At 41.7% G+C, this 24,356-nt stretch overlaps 2 protein-coding genes, 3 non-coding genes and 2 pseudogenes across 5 annotated transcripts; 2 read left to right on the top strand and 5 right to left on the bottom strand.

Moving 5' to 3' along the window:
- Window positions 1-2,058: 2,058 nt before the first annotated feature.
- Window positions 2,059-2,131, bottom strand: trnaa-agc (transfer RNA alanine (anticodon AGC)). Its single transcript has one exon. It is a non-coding gene; the product is annotated as a tRNA-Ala (tRNA).
- A 2,473-nt stretch (window positions 2,132-4,604) lies between these two features.
- LOC115793618 (protein FAM49A-like) lies at window positions 4,605-6,806 on the top strand (annotated as a pseudogene).
- Window positions 6,807-7,719: 913 nt separating this feature from the next.
- Window positions 7,720-10,804, bottom strand: LOC115793617 (myosin-10-like). The gene has a single exon (XM_030748661.1). The coding sequence runs from the start codon at window positions 10,327-10,329 to the stop codon at window positions 7,720-7,722; it is 2,610 nt and encodes an 869-aa protein (XP_030604521.1). The 5' UTR covers window positions 10,330-10,804.
- A 2,298-nt stretch (window positions 10,805-13,102) lies between these two features.
- Window positions 13,103-13,175, bottom strand: trnaa-agc (transfer RNA alanine (anticodon AGC)). The gene has a single exon. It is a non-coding gene; the product is annotated as a tRNA-Ala (tRNA).
- A 988-nt stretch (window positions 13,176-14,163) lies between these two features.
- Window positions 14,164-17,860, top strand: LOC115793616 (protein FAM49A-like; annotated as a pseudogene).
- A 2,167-nt stretch (window positions 17,861-20,027) lies between these two features.
- Window positions 20,028-21,870, bottom strand: LOC115793615 (myosin-9-like). The gene has a single exon (XM_030748660.1). It carries the CDS (start codon window positions 21,387-21,389, stop codon window positions 20,028-20,030), a length of 1,362 nt encoding a protein of 453 aa, XP_030604520.1. The 5' UTR covers window positions 21,390-21,870.
- A 2,276-nt stretch (window positions 21,871-24,146) lies between these two features.
- On the bottom strand, window positions 24,147-24,219 carry trnaa-agc (transfer RNA alanine (anticodon AGC)). Its single transcript has one exon. It is a non-coding gene; the product is annotated as a tRNA-Ala (tRNA).
- Window positions 24,220-24,356: the final 137 nt, after the last annotated feature.

The raw sequence follows: 24,356 nt of genomic DNA, 5'->3' as shown, positions 1-24,356 counted from the left end.
GGCCCTAGTAAGGCCGCCTATGAGGGATGCAGAAACAGTACGAACTCAATCAGACTCAGTAGAGCTGAATCGAAATGGATTACATCTGGAGAAGTGTTGTATTGTCTGTTCTGCATGGCGGAGTAGAACCAAATTCGGATTATTGGACTTCTGAGAGGTAACCAGAAAACTGTAAGGTCTGTCAGCAAATACTTATGACGGCCTGAACCAAAACATTTGCACTATTTGGAATTTGGCTCCCAGACGGCCTTGGATGGCTGTCTATCTAAATCGCCTCTTGGAGATGTTATGTAAACAGATGCTCTTCACCCCCGCCCCGTGTTGTGACCTGTATGAACTGGTATCCTGGCAACCAAGGCTGACTATACCATCTTATCCAGTGACGTGCGGTGAGGGTCGTGACTGGTGAGGCACTGACGTCATCACATCAGATTTACAAACATATAGCTTATTCACCATTTGATTGGCAACAGTTGTTTTGTTTAACATTAACATAGTCTGAAGCAAACCTTTTAGCTCCGGTGTTGGTCTTCCTTTAATTATTATCTTCTGCTTCGATTGAAAGTCCAGTTTAGAAAATTCTTTCAGTTGAGTTATGTAATCTTCCATGTTGAACATAAGGCCAAGCAACAGGAAAAACTAACTGGCCTTGCTAACTGTTTATGGTAGCTTGCCGCCGAGGAGTCGTAGAGTCCCTGGGATCACCAGCGCCCCCTACCATGAGGCACGAGAATTGCGTGCCTCACCTAGTGTCTCTTCGCAGCAGTTTCATGATCGCTCAACACAAGAATGCATTACACACATACAGTTGTTAATGAAAAAAACAACAAAAAAAAACTGTGCATTATATACACCAGCTAAAATATAGAAATTTAGTTCATATAGTAAAAGTGTTAGAACATTTTAATAGCCACATGCAAAGGGAAAGTAATCCGGTCTCACTGCATAGCATGCCAGCACAGTTAGTAGTCATTGGCAATGACTATACTGAGCCGCACCACGGATTGCGCAATCTGTGGTGCGGCTCGCCGGGCTGGTGCCTCACCGTTCGTCTCTTAGTATTTGACCGGCAAATGCAAAAATTCAGCGATTTTGAAAAAACTAATCTAAAAATGGTGTAGTTAAATGGAAAAGAACTTTAAAATACAAATCACTGAATGAATATAACCATTTAATTTATTTTTTAAATTTATATTTCCACGATGACAGGTGAGGCCGTGCCTCACCTGCCTCCCCTGACTGCACGTCACTGATCTTATCATGAACATTATCATGAACTGCTGGTCTGGAACCCCTCCCCTACCCACCCTAGTGCTCTCCAGGCTTTAAATGTGCTACTGCTTTGCTGAGGTGTTTTTTGGAACCTCGTAAGGTGTTCATAATGAACACAGTACGAGATGATTTTTTTGAACCTACCTATCCCAGTGTATCTCCTTCTGTTTTCCTGCTAAAGGTAGCGCCGGTAAAACGGCTGCATGACCTCAGACACCTGTCCCCCCTGTTTGTCTCTATGTTTGTATTTCTTGGATGGGTGTTCTGTTAACTGTAATTTCCCCATTGTGGGACTAATAAAGGTATTCGTATTGGTATTCAGATTAAGGATCAGAATAGGAAGTGCTGGCACAGCTGTTAGAGAGGACCTCAAGTTACTGCTGTTGGAAGTTGGTCTTCAAATGGATACCTTTAAAACGTTGTTCAAGATAAATTCAATGAATAAATCAAATATAATTAAATATTTAAACTGTTTACAATAGCTGTTCAGTTTTTTCATATTACCTTCACTTTACTGTTGCTCGAAAAGTTAAATTATTAGTTTAAACGAAATATTTTTGTGGGCTTGTCATTTTTTTGCATTTACATTTCCGTTATTATTAGTATTTGCATTGACTGGTGGGGCAGCGTTATGAATGGGTGTTTCCACTAAGCCATGATACTGTTTGAACTGCAACAAAAATGCACCATAAGCCAAGTGTGTAAAACATGAAACAGGTGGTGCCAGTACTGATTACTACTATAGTAGTACGCAAGGAAATATATGCCCCAGTAACAATTGGTAATTGGAGGATGCGGGCATCGATCCCGCTACCTCTCGCATGCTAAGCGAGCGCTCTACCATTTGAGCTAATCCCCCATGTTCATGGTGAGCGACGTAGCGACAAACATCACAAAGATTCTTAATGACCCTAAAATAATGCAGTATTGAGTGACTGAAATGTGCTGTGACACCTTATATAAAGGGTAGTATAGTGTTGTTAATAATAATAATAATAAGCCAGCTTCCAACATAACCAACCAAGCCCTTACCTGGAACCCCCAAGGAAAGAGAAACAGAGGATGGCCCAGAAAATCCCTGTGCCGTGACCTTGATGCTGACACCAAGAGAATGGGGTACAGCTGGAACCAGCTGGAGAGAAAGGCCCAGGACCAGGATGGCTGGAGATCGCTTGTTGACGGCCTCTGCCCCGGCAGGGGTAATAGGTAGAAGCCATGTTTGTAGGGTTTTTCCCTTTCATTGTGCAAAATTTCTGGAGCAGAACATGGGTTTATGGCAATTTACTGCAAGCTGGGCTACATTTAGCTCTGATAAAAAGCATGTTTAAAGCACCACCAGCCAGAATTGTTAATACAAGGTAGGATGAATCCATACTTTCTTGTTGTTTATACCAAATTCTGAACCTACCATCCGATTGTCAGTGCAGAAATCAAGACTCATCAGACCAGGCAATGTTTTTTATCTTGTGTTATCCAGTTTGGTGAGCCCGTGCGAATTGTAGCCTCAGTTTCTTGTTCTTATCTGACAGTGGCACACAGTGTGGTCTTCTGCTTCTGTAGCCCACTTGCTTCAAGGTTTGATGTCTTGTGCACGAGCTCTGTCATCAGAAAGAGTTTCACCTGGAGAACTGCTGCTCACTTTATCTGGGCAGTATCTGGGTGTTCATCTAAACAATAAACTGGACTGGTCAGACAACACCAATGCACTTTATAAGAAAGGTCAGAGCAGACTACCTGCTCAGGAGACTGAGGTCCTTTGGAGTGCAGGGGGCACTCCTGAAAACATTTTATGACTCTGTGGTGGCATCAGCTCTTTTTTACAGTGTGGTGTGTTGGGGGAGCAGTATGACTGCTGCTGACAGGAAGAGACTGGATAGGCTCATCAATAAGGCCAGTTCTGTCCTGGGCTGCTCTCTGGACACTGTGGAGGTGGTGAGGGAGAGGAGGATGACAAGAAGGTTGTACTCTATGCTGTCAAATGACTCCCACCCCATGTATGGAACTGTGACAGCCTTGAGGAGCTCCATCAGAGACAGACTGTTGCACCCCAAATGTTTGAGAGAGCGCTATCGCAGGTCCTTCCTGCCTGCAGTAGTGAGACTTTTTAACCAGCACTGCTCCCAGACATAAGAGTGTTTTGCTATGTACGTATCTACACTACTGACATTTGATTGGTCACATTGTCTGTATTGTCTATACTGATCGCAATCTCTATATTGTCTATACTATACATAGTGTATACATAGTCTATACTGCACATAGTGTATACAGTTTTATTTGTAATTCTGTATTTGTATTTTCTTAATTATTTTTATCTTTTAATACTTTCTTATTGTGTTTTTTTATTGTGTTTATAGTATCGTGTGTCTGTACAATAGCTTGCCTAACCCTACACTGAAATTTCCCCATTGTGGGACAAATAAAGGGATTTGTATTTCTATTTCTATATGTTCAACTATTCAATTATCATGGTGTGCCTTTATGTGTGCCTTTATGATTCATTCTTGTACAGGTCTTTCTGTTTAGCAGATAGTGAGCAAACAGACATGACAGAGGACGATGGAAGTGAAAAGAGCAAGGAAAATGAAGGTTGCCCTGAGGGTGATGGGAAGAATGAAGAGCAGACAGATTTGTTCCATTTGAATGATTTATCTTTTCTTTGTTTTGGGCCTTTATGCTTTTGAACCATTGCGCTGTATGTCAAGAAAGCTGGTCGTGTTCTTGTTCACTTGGATACAGTTGATGTCTTTGTTATGCAGCACAGCAGCCTACGCATGTTCTTAATGTGTTAGAAAACTAAGAATATCATTTTTTACTTGAATGAAAATGAAGAAAATAATGCACTATTGTGGGGATATTTCAAACTGTGCAGACTTATGGGCCTATCCTAGATTTATTAGATATGGTAAATGAATAGTTCATCACTGGCTACCCTAAGGACCACAGGAGATTATTTGTTAAAATAAGTAAATTAAATAAATAAAATCAAAAGATGCATGAGAAAAGATCAAGAAAGGAAGGGGGCCCACAGAGACTGCTTCTATATAGGGCCCAGAGTTCTGTGCTACACCCCTGATTATTATTGTTGTTTTGTGAGCATTATAAGTTATTTTAAAGCCCTGATCTATATGAATAAAAAGAAAGCCATAACTTTCATTTCAGTGGTCAATGGAACAGAAGTACTGCATGCATAGAAAATTATATAATGTAAGAATGGATTTTGGTGACATGATCGACATCTGTAGCTCAGCTCAAAGAACAAATGCCACGCTGATTCACATTATGGATACAATAAGACAAGAAAACGTTAAAAAAAGAAAAATCTGCACTTACATATTTACTGAGACACCTGCCACCACACAGCTGAAACTGATGTGAATGCTGCAAATCAACCACTACCCTTTTTTACCATTTTAGATTTGTGTGAGTGCAATTTCTCGATGCTGTTAAGTCCCCGTTGAGATGTGTGTGTGTGATGTTTGATGGATGTGTTTGATTCTGTTTTGTTGTTTCTTTGTTTCCAGGCGATTCAAAACCCCAGCCTGCAGGAGCGAGAGTGGAACTCTGTCTGCCCGTTGGTCATCAAGCTTGAGACGTTTTTACAGCTTCTCTCTCAAAGTAGGTGCAGTCACACTGCTGAACAAATGTGTTGGGACAGGATTATTACTTCCTTTTGTTAGTCAACAGGTTATGCCATAGGTTTCATCTTAATGAGTCACTTTTTAGGTGATGAATAAAGATTGAATTCGCTTTTTAAAATTAGTTGACGTCTCGTGTGTGTGCGTGTGTGTGTGTGTGTGTGTGCGCACGTGCGCCTGTGTGCGTACAGAGGAGTCCCTGCCGGAGTCCCTGACATGTCCGCCCCTCACGCCCACTCAGCACCTGGAGAGGAAGCAGGCGCTGGGCAAACAGTTCGCTGAGATCCTCCACTTCACTCTACGCTTTGATGAGCTCGAGGTCTGTGGAAACACTCGAGTTAAACTCATACACACACTCAGTCTTGTACAAGGCTACATGACGCTCATCAGTGTGGAATAAAACTGGAGCCTCCTGTTTGTTTCTGCCAGAGATGTATAAAGTACTGGAGTAGAGGAGTGGAGTAGAAGTACAAGTACTATATAAAAAAATTGACTTGAGTAAAAGTTGAAGTGTTCTTTCAACACCATACTCAAGTGGAAGTACAGAAGTACTTCATTTTTTTTGGTACTTAAGTATTGCAAGTAGAAGTATTTCAAAAATTGCTACTCAAGTACCGAAAGTACAAGTACAAGTAAAAGTACAAGTACTGTGTATATTAAAGAAAGGCAGTCAAAAGTTTGATTATCATTGTTTATATAATTTCAAACATTTGAAAGGCACAATGTATTTGGCTGAAGCTGGAGTACAATGATAAAAGGCCATACAAGTGTTTACAAAAAAACAAACACAAATAAAACATCTCAAAAGGCCAGAGGGGCAGTCCACAGAGCAGCTAAAAGACAAACCTGGACAAGGTGTTCCTGGGACGTCATCCATCTCGATATCGGACAGTAAGCTGACGCGTTCTGTCCTCAATACTTACAAGCAACAGCGCAAAAGGCGGAGACGAAGCCTGCGTTTTTTTTATAGGCTTGATCGCTCAAATCGCCCAATGATGAGCCAGCTTCATAAACCGTGACAGCGCCATCTACCGCTCTGGCATTGATACTATGACTTGGGGATGATTAATAACGTTTTCATAATAGTAACGAGTAACGATTCAGCACGTGAAAAATGTATCGGAGTAAAAGTATTAAATTAATCAAAAATATATAGTGGAGTAAAAGTGAAAGTAGGGGAAAAAATATGTACTCCAATAAAGTACAGATATTGCATTTTAAGTACAGTACTTAAGTAGTTCTACTTCATTACTATACATCTCTGGTTTCTGCACCCACAGTTGGACATTGAGAGTGAAGTCAACAATGAGATGGCTAACAGGATGTCTCTGTTCTATACGGAGGCCACGCCCATGCTGAAAACACTCAGCAATGCAACCACAAACTTTGTGACAGAGGTAAAAGTGCTGACAGCACATGACTGTGAGCAGTCTGACTAAGAGAGCGTGTTTGTTGTTAAGCAGTGAGGAGTGTAAGGGGTCTATCCACAACACGTGACTGAAACAAACAGTATTACTTACTTACTGTGACCTACTGTGTTTGCAAAAAAAAAATAAAAATACTGACTTTCAGACTTCTGAAGTCGACTTCTACATGTTCATACAATGTTATCTGCTGCACAACAGAATCATGGCTAGAGATTAATGTCTAAAGTTGCTCTTTTATTCGTGCAGCAGGGTTCATACGCCTGTTTCCACAGCCTCTGTTTTTATTTCAGGTCTGAAAATATTTGTAACGACCACTGCTGGCTCATTACGATAACTGATGTTATCGTAATGATTTGTGATCATGTGTGATTTGTACTTTGTTCAGAACAAGATTCTTCCACTGGAGAACACAACAGGCTGCCTCAGCACCATGGCCAGCGTCTGTAAAGTCATGCTAGAGACACCGTGAATTAGGATTCTCTCTTTCTCACACACACACACACACACACACACACACACACACACACACACACACACACACACACACACACACACACACACACACACACACACACACACACACACACAGTAGGATTTGCAGCTTTTGATTTGCTGACAATATTGATGCGCATGTCCACTAATAAGAAGCCAGCTGCTCTCAGTACCACAGTACTGGTGGTTTAGCTCTACCAGTAAAGAGTTAGGCTGGAGATATGAAGGTCAGCTTTGATGACCATTTTCCTCAAATGTCTGTTTTTGAAGTTTTGGCATAGAAACACATTTGCCATATTTTACTGTAAAACAGGAATTCTTATACAGTATAAATGAACGTATACACATTGACACAGATGTTTTGATTTTTTTTTTTTATTTGATTTCAAATTATATTTATACAATCCATGTTTAAAATACATGATTCCCATGTATTTACATATTTGCTGAGTCTGATATTTGATGCCAGTGAACTTATCAGTTTTTGGTTTAAAGAGCCCCCCAGCAATCAGAAGATCCCCTGTGAGCAAGCGCTTGGCGACAGTGGCGAGGAAAAACTCCCTTTTTAAAGGAAGAAACCTCGGGCAGAACCAGGCTCAGGAAGGGGCAGCCATCTGCTGCGACCGGCTGGGGGGGGCGTGATGGAAACGAGGAATGGTCTTTTAACCTACCACTGATAAGTTCAATGACATATTTATATAAATGTGATGTTTAGGACATGCTGTTGGTGAATTTTGTGGCCAATTAGGTGAAGCAGCCAGTGACGCTTCTTCTTTTTTAATCTCCTGAAAGGTGAAGAGATGGGAGAGGGGAAAATGAAGGAGATGGAGGAACGGTGGAGGAAAAGCAGCCTATGTTTCTCCAGGTTGAGCGGGAGAAGCAGCAGAACCTCAGCTGGAAAAAGAAAAGACATGCTTTCTCTTCTTTTTCTGGCGGTATTCCTCTAAATCTTTGTTTTGGAGGATGAGTCTTTTGACCTCACTGAAGATTTGTGCATTCTCTTCTTCAAGATTTGTGCATCTTTTCTCGAGCTCTTCAAACCCTTTCTCCTTTTCTGCATGCTTTTCCATCAGTTCTTTATATTTCTCATCCTGTGCTTTCATTGCCTGCCTGATCTCTTCTACCTGTTGCTCCTTCTCTCTTTGCAGTTCTGCATTTCTCTGCAGTGCTCCATCAAGAGTTACCTGCAAACCTTTAGTTTTTTCCTCACCTTTGTGAAGCTTCTGTTGTGTTGCTTCACACCTTTCTTCCAGCTCTTTAAGCTTGTATTTTGTCTGGTTGTGTTTTTCTTCTAACTCTTGAAGCTTGGAAGAATAGCTTTCTTCCACATCCCGAAGCTTCTGTTGTGTCTCTTCATGCTTCGCTTTGATGTCTTCAAGCTCGCACTTCATCTCTCTGTGCTCGGCTTCCTGTTGTTGCTTCTCTTTTATCATTTCTCTATTTGTTTGCAGTGCTTCGTCAAGCTTTCTCTGCAAATTTATATTTTTTTCCTCAGTTTCTACATACAGGCCTGCCATCTCATCAACTGCCGCTTCCATTTGTTTTTTCTCTTCAGCGATGCCCTCTAATTCTTGGAAACGCTGTTGCAATTTTTTATTTCCTACCAACAGGCCTGTGATATGCTGCTGTGATTGGTTAAGCAGAAGCCCCCAAATTTCATTTAAGACCTGTAATTCAGGCTTGTACTGCAGATGTTTACCAGTTTGGTCCTGTGAGGAAATTTCTGGGAGGTCTTTAATTTGGGCCTCCAGCTGTCTGGTCTTGTCCTCCAGCCTGTGTTGCATCTCTTTGTGTATTTTTTCCAAGTCTTGAAGCTTCTGTTGTGTCTCTTCATGCTTCGCTTTGATGTCTTCAAGCTCGCACTTCATCTCTCTGTGTTCGGCTTCCTGTTGTTGCTTCTCTTTTATCATTTCTCTATTTGTTTGCAGTGCTTCGTCAAGCTTTCTCTGCAAATTTATATTTTTTTCCTCAGTTTCTACATACAGGCCTGCCATCTCATCAACTGCCGCTTCCATTTGTTTTTTCTCTTCAGCGATGCCCTCTAATTCTTGGAAACGCTGTTGCAATTTTTTATTTCCTACCAACAGGCCTGTGATATGTTGCTGTGATTGGTTAAGCAGAAGTCCCCAAACTTCATTTAAGACCTGTAATTCAGGCTTGTACTGCAGATGTTTACCACTTTGGTCCTGTGAGGAAATTTCTGGGAGGTCTTTAATTTGGGCCTCCAGCTGTCTGGTCTTGTCCTCCAGCCTGTGTTGCGTCTCTTTGTGTATTTTTTCCACGTCTTGAAGCTTCTGTTGTGTCTCTTGGTGTTTTGCTTTCACGTCTTCAAGCTCGCAAGCCATCTCCCTGTGCTCGGCTTCCTGTTGCTGCTTCTCTTTAATCATTTGTCTATTTGTTTGCAGTGCTTCGTCAAGCTTTCTCTGCAAATTTATATTTTTTTCCTCAGTTTCTACATACAGGCCTGTGATCTCATTAATTGCCTCTTCCATTTGTTTTTGCACTTCAGCGATGCCCTCTAATTCTTGGAAACGCTGTTGCAATTTTTTATTTCCTACCAACAGGCCTGTGATATGCTGCTGTGATTGGTTAAGCAGAATCTCCCAAACTTCATTTAAGACCTGTAATTCAGGCTTGTACTGCAGATCTTTACTGGTTTGGTCCTGTTGGGAAATTTCTGGGAGGTCTTTAATTTGGCACTCCAGCTGTCTATTCTTGTCCTCCAGCCTGTGTTGCGTCTCTTTGTGTATTTTTTCCACGTCTTGAAGCTTCTGTTGTGTCTCTTGGTGTTTTGCTTTCACGTCTTCAAGCTCGCAAGCCATCTCCCTGTGCTCGGCTTCCTGTTGCTGCTTCTCTTTAATCATTTGTCTATTCATTTGCAGTGCTTCGTCAAGCTTTTTCTGCAAATCTTCATTTTTTTCCTCAGTTTTTTCAAACAGGCCTGCCATCTCATCAGCTAATGCTTCCACCTGTTTTTTCTCTTCAGCGATGTTCTCTAATTTTTGGAGACGCTGTTGCAATTTTTTCTTTCCTTCCAACAGGCCTGTGATTTGCTGCTGTGATTGTTTAAGCAGAATCTCCCAACCGGCATTTAAGACCTGCAAGTCAGGCTTGTACTGCAGATCTTGACCTGGTTGGTCCTGTGAGGAAATTTCTGGGAGGTTTTTAATTTGGGCCTCCAGCTGTCTATTCTTGTCCTCCAGCTGACTATTCTTGTCCTCCAGCTGACTATTCTTGTCCTCCAGCTGACTATTCTTGTCCTCCAGCTGTCTATTCTTGTCCTCCAGCTGTCTATTCTTGTCCTCCAGCTGTCTATTCTTGTCCTCCAGCTGTCTATTCTTGTCCTCCAGCTGACTATTCTTGTCCTCCAGCTGACTTTTCTCCTCCTGCATTTTTTTAATGATATTGTGCAGGTCTTGATTTTCCTTCTTCGTGCAATCTAATGCCCTTCTGAAGGATTCAATGTCAGCAGAATGACTCTGTCTTGGGTGCTGAGACATGTTGCAATTTTGATACACTGACGCTGTAAATGTTTCCAAAAGTTTGAACGCTGCAAAAATTAAACTCTGTCAGCTGTGTTAATGCTTCTCTGGCTTCTTATAGATTTGAGCTTCGAACGAAGCGCCTCTGATGTTTTGAGCCGAAAAGAATGACGTCACAAAAATAGAATAGAGGGGGCGTGTCTAAATGAAACCTGTGCGGAAGCACGTACGGTTTTGATCACGTGACAAAAGCCAAAGGAGGCCCCGTGTTGTTTCTGCAATCACGTGACTGACTCATTGCGTGATTCGAGTTGCTGAAAAAGACGTGGGAAATAGAGGAAGTGTTCTGGGTGATCTGAGGTGAGTCTGACCCATTGTTATAGCAGCATAATCAGAAGCACCTGGATCCACACCTGTACACATTAGAACTTCAGTTTGAGTGCACCCTGCCATCATCAGTGGCACCAGGATTCACCATGGCAACGGGTAAATAAAGAGCAGCGCCGCTATTTGAATCCGATGGATGGAGGAGCGCACGTGTCAGTGTGGAGCATGATGACTCACTTTAATCATCTTGACCCACTCTGTCTATGCTTGAAGTGTACACACAGCTTTTATTGAATGGGGTTAATGGAAGACATTTTATCAAATATTTAAGAAGTGGTATAGCCACTTTTAAATAGTCCCTCAATTTTCACAAGCTCTTTTCTGGACAAAATACATTTGTTTCTGTCCAAAAACCTATGGTCCACATGGATGTATGCACATATAAGTCTTGATTTACAGTCTAACAATAACACCAGCTGGTGGACCATAGGTTTTCTGGAATTTCATTTCAATAACAATACCTTGTTATCAGGAGCGCAGCTATATACTTTCTGAGGTGTATGCAGATACATTTTTAGCCCCCCACCCCCTGCCCCCAATCTCTCTCACACACACACACACACACACACACACACACACACACACACACACACACACACACACACACACACACACAGCAGATAGTGAGCAAACAGACATGTCGCGATCGAGCGCGTTCTCGAAAGCGCGCGCTGGAGCGCCTAAAGGAGCACGGGGCGCCTGATCAGCGCCGTGCCTTCTGTTATTGATCATATCATATGTACAGCTGTTAAATACAGAAAATGCCGACTAGAGAAACAATTTCCCCTCATCGCTTTGGCGCCTCCCTGTGCGGCACCCCTTTGCATTGCATATAGCTCATACCCACTTTTTGCACCACTGCTGCTGAGGCATATCTGTTGCAAGATGCCCCTCTGCATCACATGCTCTCGGTGAAGACGGACGCATTTTTCTCTTCTCCCCAGCCTTCCCTATCTGCCCCTGCTTGTTGCTGCTTCGCTGCTTAGAGCATCTCTTCACACATCCCCGAACTGCAAAATAAATTATGGATCTTGTCAGCTGGTCTCTCAACACTACTGATGGCCAAATTCTCATCACGAGGAGAATGGGAGAAGGGGAACCCTCTTTCCTCTGGTCCGACTACACACCCGGCTGGCTATGTTATGGATTCCTGTGGGGATGGAAAATAACGTTCCTGGCTGCACTGTGTGGACGTGGCATATATATATTGATACCAGGATTTCTTTTCCCGAACATAGTACGAGATGATTTTTTTGAACCTACTTATCCCAGTGTATCTCCTTCTGTTTTCCTGCTAAAGTTAGCGCCGGTAAAACGGCTGCATGACCTCAGACACCTGTCCCCCCCTGTTTTTGTTTGTCTCTGTGTTTGTATTTCTTGGATGGGTGTTCTGTTAACTGTAATTTCCCCATTGTGGGACTAATAAAGGTATTCGTATTGGTATTCAGATTAAGGATCAGAATAGGAAGTGCTGGCACAGCTGTTAGAGAGGACCTCAAGTTACTGCTGTTGGAAGTTGATCTTCAAATGGATACCTTTAAAACGTTGTTCAAGATAAATTCAATGAATACATCAAATATAATTAAATATTTAAAGTGTTCAGTTTTTTCATATTACCTTCTGTTGTATTATTCATGGTATATGCCACATATATGTCTTACATACATTTACTTCCCTGAGCAAATTTGTCTGGAAAATAACATAACTGATTAAAAATACAGAAGCTTATAATGTTCTGTGTCATCATGAACTTTGTATTCTGACTGTACAATGAACCACACTGATGAAGACTACACAATGATAGAAATGGAGACTTCAAGGTCACCCTGTTGTTGAAATTCTCTGCTTTCCACATTCTGTTTTGTAAATGATGTAATCAAGACTGATATGCTGTGACAATATGAAACTGTAAGTTGAATTAGAATGTGCCAGTACTTCATGCCATCTCATGGCATGAAGTCTGACCCAGATATCTGAACTGTTTGAAACGGCTTTATTAAATTTAATAGTTGGACTCCTTATTCTGATCTTTTTGTCATTCCTGTTCGATGAAACGAACACGGAGAAAACTAAAGGCTTAAACAGCAACACACACACACACTTATTATTTAAATTCCTTCATTTCACTTTACTGTTGCTCAAAAAGTTAAATTATTAGTTTAAACTAAATATTTTTGTGGGCTTGTCATTTTTTTTGCATTTACATTTCCGTTATTATTAGTATTTGCATTGACTGGTGGGGCAGCGTTATGAATGGGTGTTTCCACTAAGCCATGATACTGTTTGAACTGCAACAAAAATGCACCATAAGCCAAGTGTGTAAAACATGAAACAGGTGGTGCCAGTACTGATTACTACTATGGTAGTACGCAAGGAAATATATGCCCCAGTAACAATTGGTAATTGGAGGATGAGGGCATCGATCCCGCTACCTCTCGCATGCTAAGCGAGCGCTCTACCATTTGAGCTAATCCCCCATGTTCATGGTGAGCGACGTAGCGACAAACATCACAAAGATTCTTAATGACCCTAAAATAATGCAGTATTGAGTGACTGAAATGTGCTGTGACACCTTATATAAAGGGTAGTATAGTGTTGTTAATAATAATAATAATAAGCCAGCCTCCAACATAACCAACCAAGCCCTTACCTGGAACCCCCAAGGAAAGAGAAACAGAGGATGGCCCAGAAAATCCCTGTGCCGTGACCTTGATGCTGACACCGAGAGAATGGGGTACAGCTGGAACCAGCTGGAGAGAAAGGCCCAGGACCAGGATGGCTGGAGATCGCTTGTTGACGGCCTCTGCCCCGGCAGGGGTAATAGGTAGAAGCCATGTTTGTAGGGTTTTTCCCTTTCATTGTGCAAAATTTCTGGAGCAGAACATGGGTTTATGGCAATTTACTGCAAGCTGGGCTACATTTAGCTCTGATAAAAAGCATGTTTAAAGCACCACCAGCCAGAATTGTTAATACAAGGTAGGATGAATCCATACTTTCTTGTTGTTTATACCAAATTCTGAACCTACCATCCGATTGTCAGTGCAGAAATCAAGACTCATCAGACCAGGCAATGTTTTTTATCTTGTGTTATCCAGTTCGGTGAGAACGTGCGAATTGTAGCCTCAGTTTCTTGTTCTTATCTGACAGTGGCACACAGTGTGGTCTTCTGCTTCTGTAGCCCACTTGCTTCAAGGTTTGATGTCTTGTGCACGAGCTCTGTCATCAGAAAGAGTTTCACCTGGAGAACTGCTGCTCACTTTATCTGGGCAGTATCTGGGTGTTCATCTAAACAATAAACTGGACTGGTCAGACAACACCAATGCACTTTATAAGAAAGGTCAGAGCAGACTCTACCTTCTCAGGAGACTGAGGTCCTTTGGAGTGCAGGGGGCACTCCTGAAAACATTTTATGACTCTGTGGTGGCATCAGCTCTTTTTTACAGTGTGGTGTGTTGGGGGAGCAGTATGACTGCTGCTGACAGGAAGAGACTGGATAGGCTCATCAATAAGGCCAGTTCTGTCCTGGGCTGCTCTCTGGACACTGTGGAGGTGGTGAGGGAGAGGAGGATGACAAGAAGGTTGTACTCTATGCTGTCAAATGACTCCCACCCCATGTATGGAACTGTGACAGCCTTGAGGAGCTCCATCAGAGACAGACTGTTGCACCCCAAATGTTTGAGAGAGCGCTATCGCAGGTCCTTCCTGCCTGCAGTAGTGAGACTTTTTAACCAGCACTGCTCCCAGACATAAGAGTGTTTTGCTATGTACGTATCTACACTACTGACATTTGATTGGTCACATTGTCTGTATTGTCTATACTGATCGCAATCTCTATATTGTCTATACTATACATAGTGTATACATAGTCTATACTGCACATAGTGTATACAGTTTTATTTGTAATTCTGTATTTGTATTTTCTTAATTATTTTTATCTTTTAATACTTTCTTATTGTGTTTTTTTATTGTGTTTATAGTATCGTGTGTCTGTACAATAGCTTGCTGCTACTACACTGAAATTTCCCCATTGTGGGACAAATAAAGGGATTTGTATTTCTATTTCTATATGTTCAACTATTCAATTATCATGGTGTGCCTTTATGTGTGCCTTTATGATTCATTCTTGTACAGGTCTTTCTGTTTAGCAGATAGTGAGCAAACAGACATGACAGAGGACGATGGAAGTGAAGAGAGCAAGGAAAATGAAGGTTGCCCTGAGGGTGATGGGAAGAATGAAGAGCAGACAGATTTGTTCCATTTGAATGATTTATCTTTTCTTTGTTTTGGGCCTTTATGCTTTTGAACCATTGCGCTGTATGTCAAGAAAGCTGGTCGTGTTCTTGTTCACTTGGATACAGTTGATGTCTTTGTTATGCAGCACAGCAGCCTACGCATGTTCTTAATGTGTTAGAAAACTAAGAATATCATTTTTTACTTGAATGAAAATGAAGAAAATAATGCACTATTGTGGGGATATTTTAAACTGTGCAGACTTATGGGCCTATCCTAGATTTATTAGATATGGTAAATGAATAGTTCATCACTGGCTACCCTAAGGACCACAGGAGATTATTTGTTAAAATAAGTAAATTAAATAAATAAAATCAAAAGATGCATGAGAAAAGATCAAGAAAGGAAGGGGGCCCACAGAGACTGCTTCTATATAGGGCCCAGAGTTCTGTGCTACACCCCTGATTATTATTGTTGTTTTGTGAGCATTATAAGTTATTTTAAAGCCCTGATCTATATGAATAAAAAGAAAGCCATGACTTTCATTTCAGTGGTCAATGGAACAGAAGTACTGCATGCATAGAAAATTATATAATGTAAGAATGGATTTTGGTGACATGATCGACATCTGTAGCTCAGCTCAAAGAACAAATGCCACGCTGATTCACATTATGGATACAATAAGACAAGAAAACGTTAAAAAAAGAAAAGAAAATCTGCACTTACATATTTACTGAGACACCTGCCACCACACAGCTGAAACTGATGTGAATGCTGCAAATCAACCACTACCCTTTTTTACCATTTTAGATTTGTGTGAGTGCAATTTCTCGATGCTGTTAAGTCCCCGTTGAGATGTGTGTGTGTGATGTTTGATGGATGTGTTTGATTCTGTTTTGTTGTTTCTTTGTTTCCAGGCGATTCAAAACCCCAGCCTGCAGGAGCGAGAGTGGAACTCTGTCTGCCCGTTGGTCATCAAGCTTGAGACGTTTTTACAGCTTCTCTCTCAAAGTAGGTGCAGTCACACTGCTGAACAAATGTGTTGGGACAGGATTATTACTTCCTTTTGTTAGTCAACAGGTTATGCCATAGGTTTCATCTTAATGAGTCACTTTTTAGGTGATGAATAAAGATTGAATTCGCTTTTTAAAATTAGTTGACGTCTCGTGTGTGTGCGTGTGTGTGTGTGTGTGTGTGCGCACGTGCGCCTGTGTGCGTACAGAGGAGTCCCTGCCGGAGTCCCTGACATGTCCGCCCCTCACGCCCACTCAGCACCTGGAGAGGAAGCAGGCGCTGGGCAAACAGTTCGCTGAGATCCTCCACTTCACTCTACGCTTTGATGAGCTCGAGGTCTGTGGAAACACTCGAGTTAAACTCATACACACACTCAGTCTTGTACAAGGCTACATGACGCTCATCAGTGTGGAATAAAACTGGAGCCTCCTGTTTGTTTCTGCCAGAGATGTATAAAGTACTGGAGTAGAGGAGTGGAGTAGAAGTACAAGTACTATATAAAAAATTGACTTGAGTAAAAGTTGAAGTGTTCTTTCAACACCATACTCAAGTGGAAGTACAGAAGTACTTCAATTTTTTTGGTACTTAAGTATTGCAAGTAGAAGTATTTCAAAAATTGCTACTCAAGTACCGAAAGTACAAGTACAAGTAAAAGTACAAGTACTGTGTATATTAAAGAAAGGCAGTCAAAAGTTTGATTATCATTGTTTATATAATTTCAAACATTTGAAAGGCACAATGTATTTGGCTGAAGCTGGAGTACAATGATAAAAGGCCATACAAGTGTTTACAAAAAACCAAACACAAATAAAACATCTCAAAAGGCCAGAGGGGCAGTCCACAGAGCAGCTAAAAGACAAACCTGGACAAGGTGTTCCTGGGACGTCATCCATCTCGATATCGGACAGTAAGCTGACGCGTTCTGTCCTCAATACTTACAAGCAACAGCGCAAAAGGCGGAGACGAAGCCTGCGTTTTTTTTATAGGCTTGATCGCTCAAATCGCCCAATGATGAGCCAGCTTCATAAACCGTGACAGCGCCATCTACCGCTCTGGCATTGATACTATGACTTGGGGATGATTAATAACGTTTTCATAATAGTAACGAGTAACGATTCAGCACGTGAAAAATGTATCGGAGTAAAAGTATTAAATTAATCAAAAATATATAGTGGAGTAAAAGTGAAAGTAGGGGAAAAAATATGTACTCCAATAAAGTACAGATATTGCATTTTAGTACTTAAGTACAGTACTTAAGTAGTTCTACTTCATTACTATACATCTCTGGTTTCTGCACCCACAGTTGGACATTGAGAGTGAAGTCAACAATGAGATGGCTAACAGGATGTCTCTGTTCTATACGGAGGCCACGCCCATGCTGAAAACACTCAGCAATGCAACCACAAACTTTGTGACAGAGGTAAAAGTGCTGACAGCACATGACTGTGAGCAGTCTGACTAAGAGAGCGTGTTTGTTGTTAAGCAGTGAGGAGTGTAAGGGGTCTATCCACAACACGTGACTGAAACAAACAGTATTACTTACTTACTGTGACCTACTGTGTTTGCAAAAAAAAATAAAAATACTGACTTTCAGACTTCTGAAGTCGACTTCTACATGTTCATACAATGTTATCTGCTGCACAGCAGAATCATGGCTAGAGATTAATGTCTAAAGTTGCTCTTTTATTCGTGCAGCAGGGTTCATACGCCTGTTTCCACAGCCTCTGTTTTTATTTCAGGTCTGAAAATATTTGTAACGACCACTGCTGGCTCATTACGATAACTGATGTTATCGTAATGATTTGTGATCATGTGTGATTTGTACTTTGTTCAGAACAAGATTCTTCCACTGGAGAACACAACAGGCTGCCTCAGCACCATGGCCAGCGTCTGTAAAGTCATGCTAGAGACACCGTGAATTAGGATTCTCTCTTTCTCACACACACACACACACACACACACACACACACACACACACACACACACACACACACACACACACACACACACACACACACACACACACACACACACACACACACACAGTAGGATTTGCAGCTTTTGATTTGCTGACAATATTGATGCGCATGTCCACTAATAAGAAGCCAGCTGCTCTCAGTACCACAGTACTGGTGGTTTAGCTCTACCAGTAAAGAGTTAGGCTGGAGATATGAAGGTCAGCTTTGATGACCATTTTCCTCAAATGTCTGTTTTTGAAGTTTTGGCATAGAAACATATTTGCCATATTTTACTGTAAAACAGGAATTCTTATACAGTATAAATGAACGTATACACATTGACACAGATGTTTTGATTTTTTTTTTTATTTGATTTCAAATTATATTTATACAATCCATGTTTAAAATACATGATTCCCATGTATTTACATATTTGCTGAGTCTGATATTTGATGCCAGTGAACTTATCAGTTTTTGGTTTAAAGAGCCCCCCAGCAATCAGAAGATCCCCTGTGAGCAAGCGCTTGGCGACAGTGGCGAGGAAAAACTCCCTTTTTAAAGGAAGAAACCTCGGGCAGAACCAGGCTCAGGAAGGGGCAGCCATCTGCTGCGACCGGCTGGGGGGGGCGTGATGGAAACGAGGAATGGTCTTTTAACCTACCACTGATAAGTTCAATGACATATTTATATAAATGTGATGTTTAGGACATGCTGTTGGTGAATTTTGTGGCCAATTAGGTGAAGCAGCCAGTGACGCTTCTTCTTTTTTAATCTCCTGAAAGGTGAAGAGATGGGAGAGGGGAAAATGAAGGAGATGGAGGAACGGTGGAGGAAGAGCAGCCTATGTTTCTCCAGGTTGAGCGGGAGAAGCAGCAGAACCTCAGCTGGAAAAAGAAAAGACATGCTTTCCCTTCTTTTTCTGGCGGTATTCCTCTAAATCTTTGTTTTGGAGGATGAGTCTTTTGACCTCACTGAAGATTTGTGCATTCTCTTCTTCCAGTTTGGTGCATTTTTTGTGGAGTTCTTCTAACTCTTTCTCCTTTTCAGAATGCTTTACCTTCAGGTCTTTATATTTCTCATCCTGTGCTTTCATTGCCTGCCTGATCTCTTCTACCTGTTGCTCCTTCTCTCTTTGCAGTTCTGCATTTCTCTGCAGTGCTCCATCAAGAGTTACCTGCAAACCTTTAGTTTTTTCCTCACCTTTGTGAAGCTTCTGTTGTGTTGCTTCACACCTTTCTTCCAGCTCTTTAAGCTTGTATTTTGTCTGGTTGTGTTTTTCTTCTAACTCTTGAAGCTTGGAAGAATAGCTTTCTTCCACATCCCGAAGCTTCTGTTGTGTCTCTTCATGCTTCGCTTTGATGTCTTCAAGCTCGCACTTCATCTCTCTGTGCTCGGCTTCCTGTTGTTGCTTCTCTTTTATCATTTCTCTATTTGTTTGCAGTGCTTCGTCAAGCTTTCTCTGCAAATTTATATTTTTTTCCTCAGTTTCTACATACAGGCCTGCCATCTCATCAACTGCCGCTTCCATTTGTTTTTTCTCTTCAGCGATGCCCTCTAATTCTTGGAAACGCTGTTGCAATTTTTTATTTCCTACCAACAGGCCTGTGATATGCTGCTGTGATTGGTTAAGCAGAAGCCCCCAAATTTCATTTAAGCCCTGTAATTCAGGCTTGTACTGCAGATGTTTACCAGTTTGGTCCTGTGAGGAAATTTCTGGGAGGTCTTTAATTTGGGCCTCCAGCTGTCTGGTCTTGTCCTCCAGCCTGTGTTGCATCTCTTTGTGTATTTTTTCCAAGTCTTGAAGCTTCTGTTGTGTCTCTTCATGCTTCGCTTTGATGTCTTCAAGCTCGCACTTCATCTCTCTGTGTTCGGCTTCCTGTTGTTGCTTCTCTTTAATCATTTCTCTATTTGTTTGCAGTGCTTCGTCAAGCTTTCTCTGCAAATTTATATTTTTTTCCTCAGTTTCTACATACAGGCCTGCCATCTCATCAACTGCCGCTTCCATTTGTTTTTTCTCTTCAGCGATGCCCTCTAATTCTTGGAAACGCTGTTGCAATTTTTTATTTCCTACCAACAGGCCTGTGATATGTTGCTGTGATTGGTTAAGCAGAAGTCCCCAAACTTCATTTAAGACCTGTAATTCAGGCTTGTACTGCAGATGTTTACCACTTTGGTCCTGTGAGGAAATTTCTGGGAGGTCTTTAATTTGGGCCTCCAGCTGTCTGGTCTTGTCCTCCAGCCTGTGTTGCGTCTCTTTGTGTATTTTTCCACGTCTTGAAGCTTCTGTTGTGTCTCTTGGTGTTTTGCTTTCACGTCTTCAAGCTCGCAAGCCATCTCCCTGTGCTCGGCTTCCTGTTGCTGCTTCTCTTTAATCATTTGTCTATTTGTTTGCAGTGCTTCGTCAAGCTTTCTCTGCAAATTTATATTTTTTTCCTCAGTTTCTACATACAGGCCTGTGATCTCATTAATTGCCTCTTCCATTTGTTTTTGCACTTCAGCGATGCCCTCTAATTCTTGGAAACGCTGTTGCAATTTTTTATTTCCTACCAACAGGCCTGTGATATGCTGCTGTGATTGGTTAAGCAGAATCTCCCAAACTTCATTTAAGACCTGTAATTCAGGCTTGTACTGCAGATCTTTACTGGTTTGGTCCTGTTGGGAAATTTCTGGGAGGTCTTTAATTTGGCACTCCAGCTGTCTGGTCTTGTCCTCCAGCCTGTGTTGCGTCTCTTTGTGTATTTTTTCCACGTCTTGAAGCTTCTGTTGTGTCTCTTGGTGTTTTGCTTTCACGTCTTCAAGCTCGCAAGCCATCTCCCTGTGCTCGGCTTCCTGTTGCTGCTTCTCTTTAATCATTTGTCTATTCATTTGCAGTGCTTCGTCAAGCTTTTTCTGCAAATCTTCATTTTTTTCCTCAGTTTTTTCAAACAGGCCTGCCATCTCATCAGCTAATGCTTCCACCTGTTTTTTCTCTTCAGCGATGTTCTCTAATTTTTGGAGACGCTGTTGCAATTTTTTCTTTCCTTCCAACAGGCCTGTGATTTGCTGCTGTGATTGTTTAAGCAGAATCTCCCAACCGGCATTTAAGACCTGCAAGTCAGGCTTGTACTGCAGATCTTGACCTGGTTGGTCCTGTGAGGAAATTTCTGGGAGGTTTTTAATTTGGGCCTCCAGCTGACTATTCTTGTCCTCCAGCTGACTATTCTTGTCCTCCAGCTGACTATTCTTGTCCTCCAGCTGACTATTCTTGTCCTCCAGCTGTCTATTCTTGTCCTCCAGCTGTCTATTCTTGTCCTCCAGCTGTCTATTCTTGTCCTCCAGCTGTCTATTCTTGTCCTCCAGCTGACTATTCTTGTCCTCCAGCTGACTTTTCTCCTCCTGCATTTTTTTAATGATATTGTGCAGGTCTTGATTTTCCTTCTTCGTGCAATCTAATGCCCTTCTGAAGGATTCAATGTCAGCAGAATGTCTCTGTCTTGGGTGCTGAGACATGTTGCAATTTTGATACACTGACGCTGTAAATGTTTCCAAAAGTTTGAACGCTGCAAAAATTAAACTCTGTCAGCTGTGTTAATGCTTCTCTGGCTTCTTATAGATTTGAGCTTCGAACGAAGCGCCTCTGATGTTTTGAGCCGAAAAGAATGACGTCACAAAAATAGAATAGAGGGGGCGTGTCTAAATGAAACCTGTGCGGAAGCACGTACGGTTTTGATCACGTGACAAAAGCCAAAGGAGGCCCCGTGTTGTTTCTGCAATCACGTGACTGACTCATTGCGTGATTCGAGTTGCTGAAAAAGACGTGGGAAATAGAGGAAGTGTTCTGGGTGATCTGAGGTGAGTCTGACCCATTGTTATAGCAGCATAATCAGAAGCACCTGGATCCACACCTGTACACATTAGAACTTCAGTTTGAGTGCACCCTGCCATCATCAGTGGCACCAGGATTCACCATGGCAACGGGTAAATAAAGAGCAGCGCCGCTATTTGAATCCGATGGATGGAGGAGCGCACGTGTCAGTGTGGAGCATGATGAGTCACTTTAATCATCTTGACCCACTCTGTCTATGCTTGAAGTGTACACACAGCTTTTATTGAATGGGGTTAATGGAAGACATTTTATCAAATATTTAAGAAGTGGTATAGCCACTTTTAAATAGTCCCTCAATTTTCACAAGCTCTTTTCTGGACAAAATACATTTGTTTCTGTCCAAAAACCTATGGTCCACATGGATGTATGCACATATAAGTCTTGATTTACAGTCTAACAATAACACCAGCTGGTGGACCATAGGTTTTCTGGAATTTCATTTCAATAACAATACCTTGTTATCAGGAGCGCAGCTATATACTTTCTGAGGTGTATGCAGATACATTTTTAGCCCCCCACCCCCTGCCCCCAATCTCGCACACACACACACACACACACACACACACACACACACACACACACACACACACACACAGCAGATAGTGAGCAAACTGACATGTCGCGATCGAGCGCGTTCTCGAAAGCGCGCGCTGGAGCGCCTAAAGGAGCACGGGGCGCCTGATCAGCGCCGTGCCTTCTGTTATTGATCATATCATATGTACAGCTGTTAAATACAGAAAATGCCGACTAGAGAAACAATTTCCCCTCATCGCTTTGGCGCCTCCCTGTGCGGCACCCCTTTGCATTGCATATAGCTCATACCCACTTTTTGCACCACTGCTGCTGAGGCATATCTGTTGCAAGATGCCCCTCTGCATCACATGCTCTCGGTGAAGACGGACGCATTTTTCTCTTCTCCCCAGCCTTCCCTATCTGCCCCTGCTTGTTGCTGCTTCGCTGCTTAGAGCATCTCTTCACACATCCCCGAACTGCAAATTAAATTATGGATCTTGTCAGCTGGTCTCTCAACACTACTGATGGCCAAATTCTCATCACGAGGAGAATGGGAGAAGGGGCACCCTCTTTCCTCTGGTCCGACTACACACCCGGCTGGCTATGTTATGGATTCCTGTGGGGATGGAAAATAACGTTCCTGGCTGCACTGTGTGGACGTGGCATATATATATTGATACCAGGATTTCTTTTCCCGAACATAGTACGAGATGATTTTTTTGAACCTACTTATCCCAGTGTATCTCCTTCTGTTTTCCTGCTAAAGTTAGCGCCGGTAAAACGGCTGCATGACCTCAGACACCTGTCCCCCCCTGTTTTTGTTTGTCTCTGTGTTTGTATTTCTTGGATGGGTGTTCTGTTAACTGTAATTTCCCCATTGTGGGACTAATAAAGGTATTCGTATTGGTATTCAGATTAAGGATCAGAATAGGAAGTGCTGGCACAGCTGTTAGAGAGGACCTCAAGTTACTGCTGTTGGAAGTTGATCTTCAATGGATACCTTTAAAACGTTGTTCAAGATAAATTCAATGAATACATCAAATATAATTAAATATTTAAAGTGTTCAGTTTTTTCATATTACCTTCTGTTGTATTATTCATGGTATATGCCACATATATGTCTTACATACATTTACTTCCCTGAGCAAATTTGTCTGGAAAATAACATAACTGATTAAAAATACAGAAGCTTATAATGTTCTGTGTCATCATGAACTTTGTATTCTGACTGTACAATGAACCACACTGATGAAGACTACACAATGATAGAAATGGAGACTTCAAGGTCACCCTGTTGTTGAAATTCTCTGCTTTCCACATTCTGTTTTGTAAATGATGTAATCAAGACTGATATGCTGTGACTATATGAAACTGTAAGTTGAATTAGAATGTGCCAGTACTTCATGCCATCTCATGGCATGAAGTCTGACCCAGATATCTGAACTGTTTGAAACGGCTTTATTAAATTTAATAGTTGGACTCCTTATTCTGATCTTTTTGTCATTCCTGTTCGATGAAACGAACACGGAGAAAACTAAAGGCTTAAACAGCAACACACACACACACTTATTATTTAAATTCCTTCATTTCACTTTACTGTTGCTCAAAAAGTTAAATTATTAGTTTAAACTAAATATTTTTGTGGGCTTGTCATTTTTTTGCATTTACATTTCCGTTATTATTAGTATTTGCATTGACTGGTGGGGCAGCGTTATGAATGGGTGTTTCCACTAAGCCATGATACTGTTTGAACTGCAACAAAAATGCACCATAAGCCAAGTGTGTAAAACGTGAAACAGGTGGTGCCAATACTGATTACTACTATAGTAGTACGCAAGGAAATATATGCCCCAGTAACAATTGGTAATTGGAGGATGAGGGCATCGATCCCGCTACCTCTCGCATGCTAAGCGAGTGCTCTACCATTTGAGCTAATCCCCCATGTTCATGGTGAGCGACGTAGCGACAAACATCACAAAGATTCTTAATGACCCTAAAATAATGCAGTATTGAGTGACTGAAATGTGCTGTGACACCTTATATAAAGGGTAGTATAGTGTTGTTAATAATAATAATAA

This window comes from Archocentrus centrarchus, chromosome 15 (assembly GCF_007364275.1).
Source record: "Archocentrus centrarchus isolate MPI-CPG fArcCen1 chromosome 15, fArcCen1, whole genome shotgun sequence".
Lineage (NCBI taxonomy): Eukaryota > Metazoa > Chordata > Actinopteri > Cichliformes > Cichlidae > Archocentrus > Archocentrus centrarchus.
Note: the sequence above shows the minus strand (reverse complement) of the source record. Positions and strands in the feature narration are given on the sequence as shown.

Excerpts from the sequence above, each read along its gene's own strand:
- LOC115793615 (XM_030748660.1), bottom strand. The coding sequence starts at position 21,389 with ATGTCTCAGCACCCAAGACAGAGACATTCTGCTGACATTGAATCCTTC.
- LOC115793617 (XM_030748661.1), bottom strand. The coding sequence starts at position 10,329 with ATGTCTCAGCACCCAAGACAGAGTCATTCTGCTGACATTGAATCCTTC.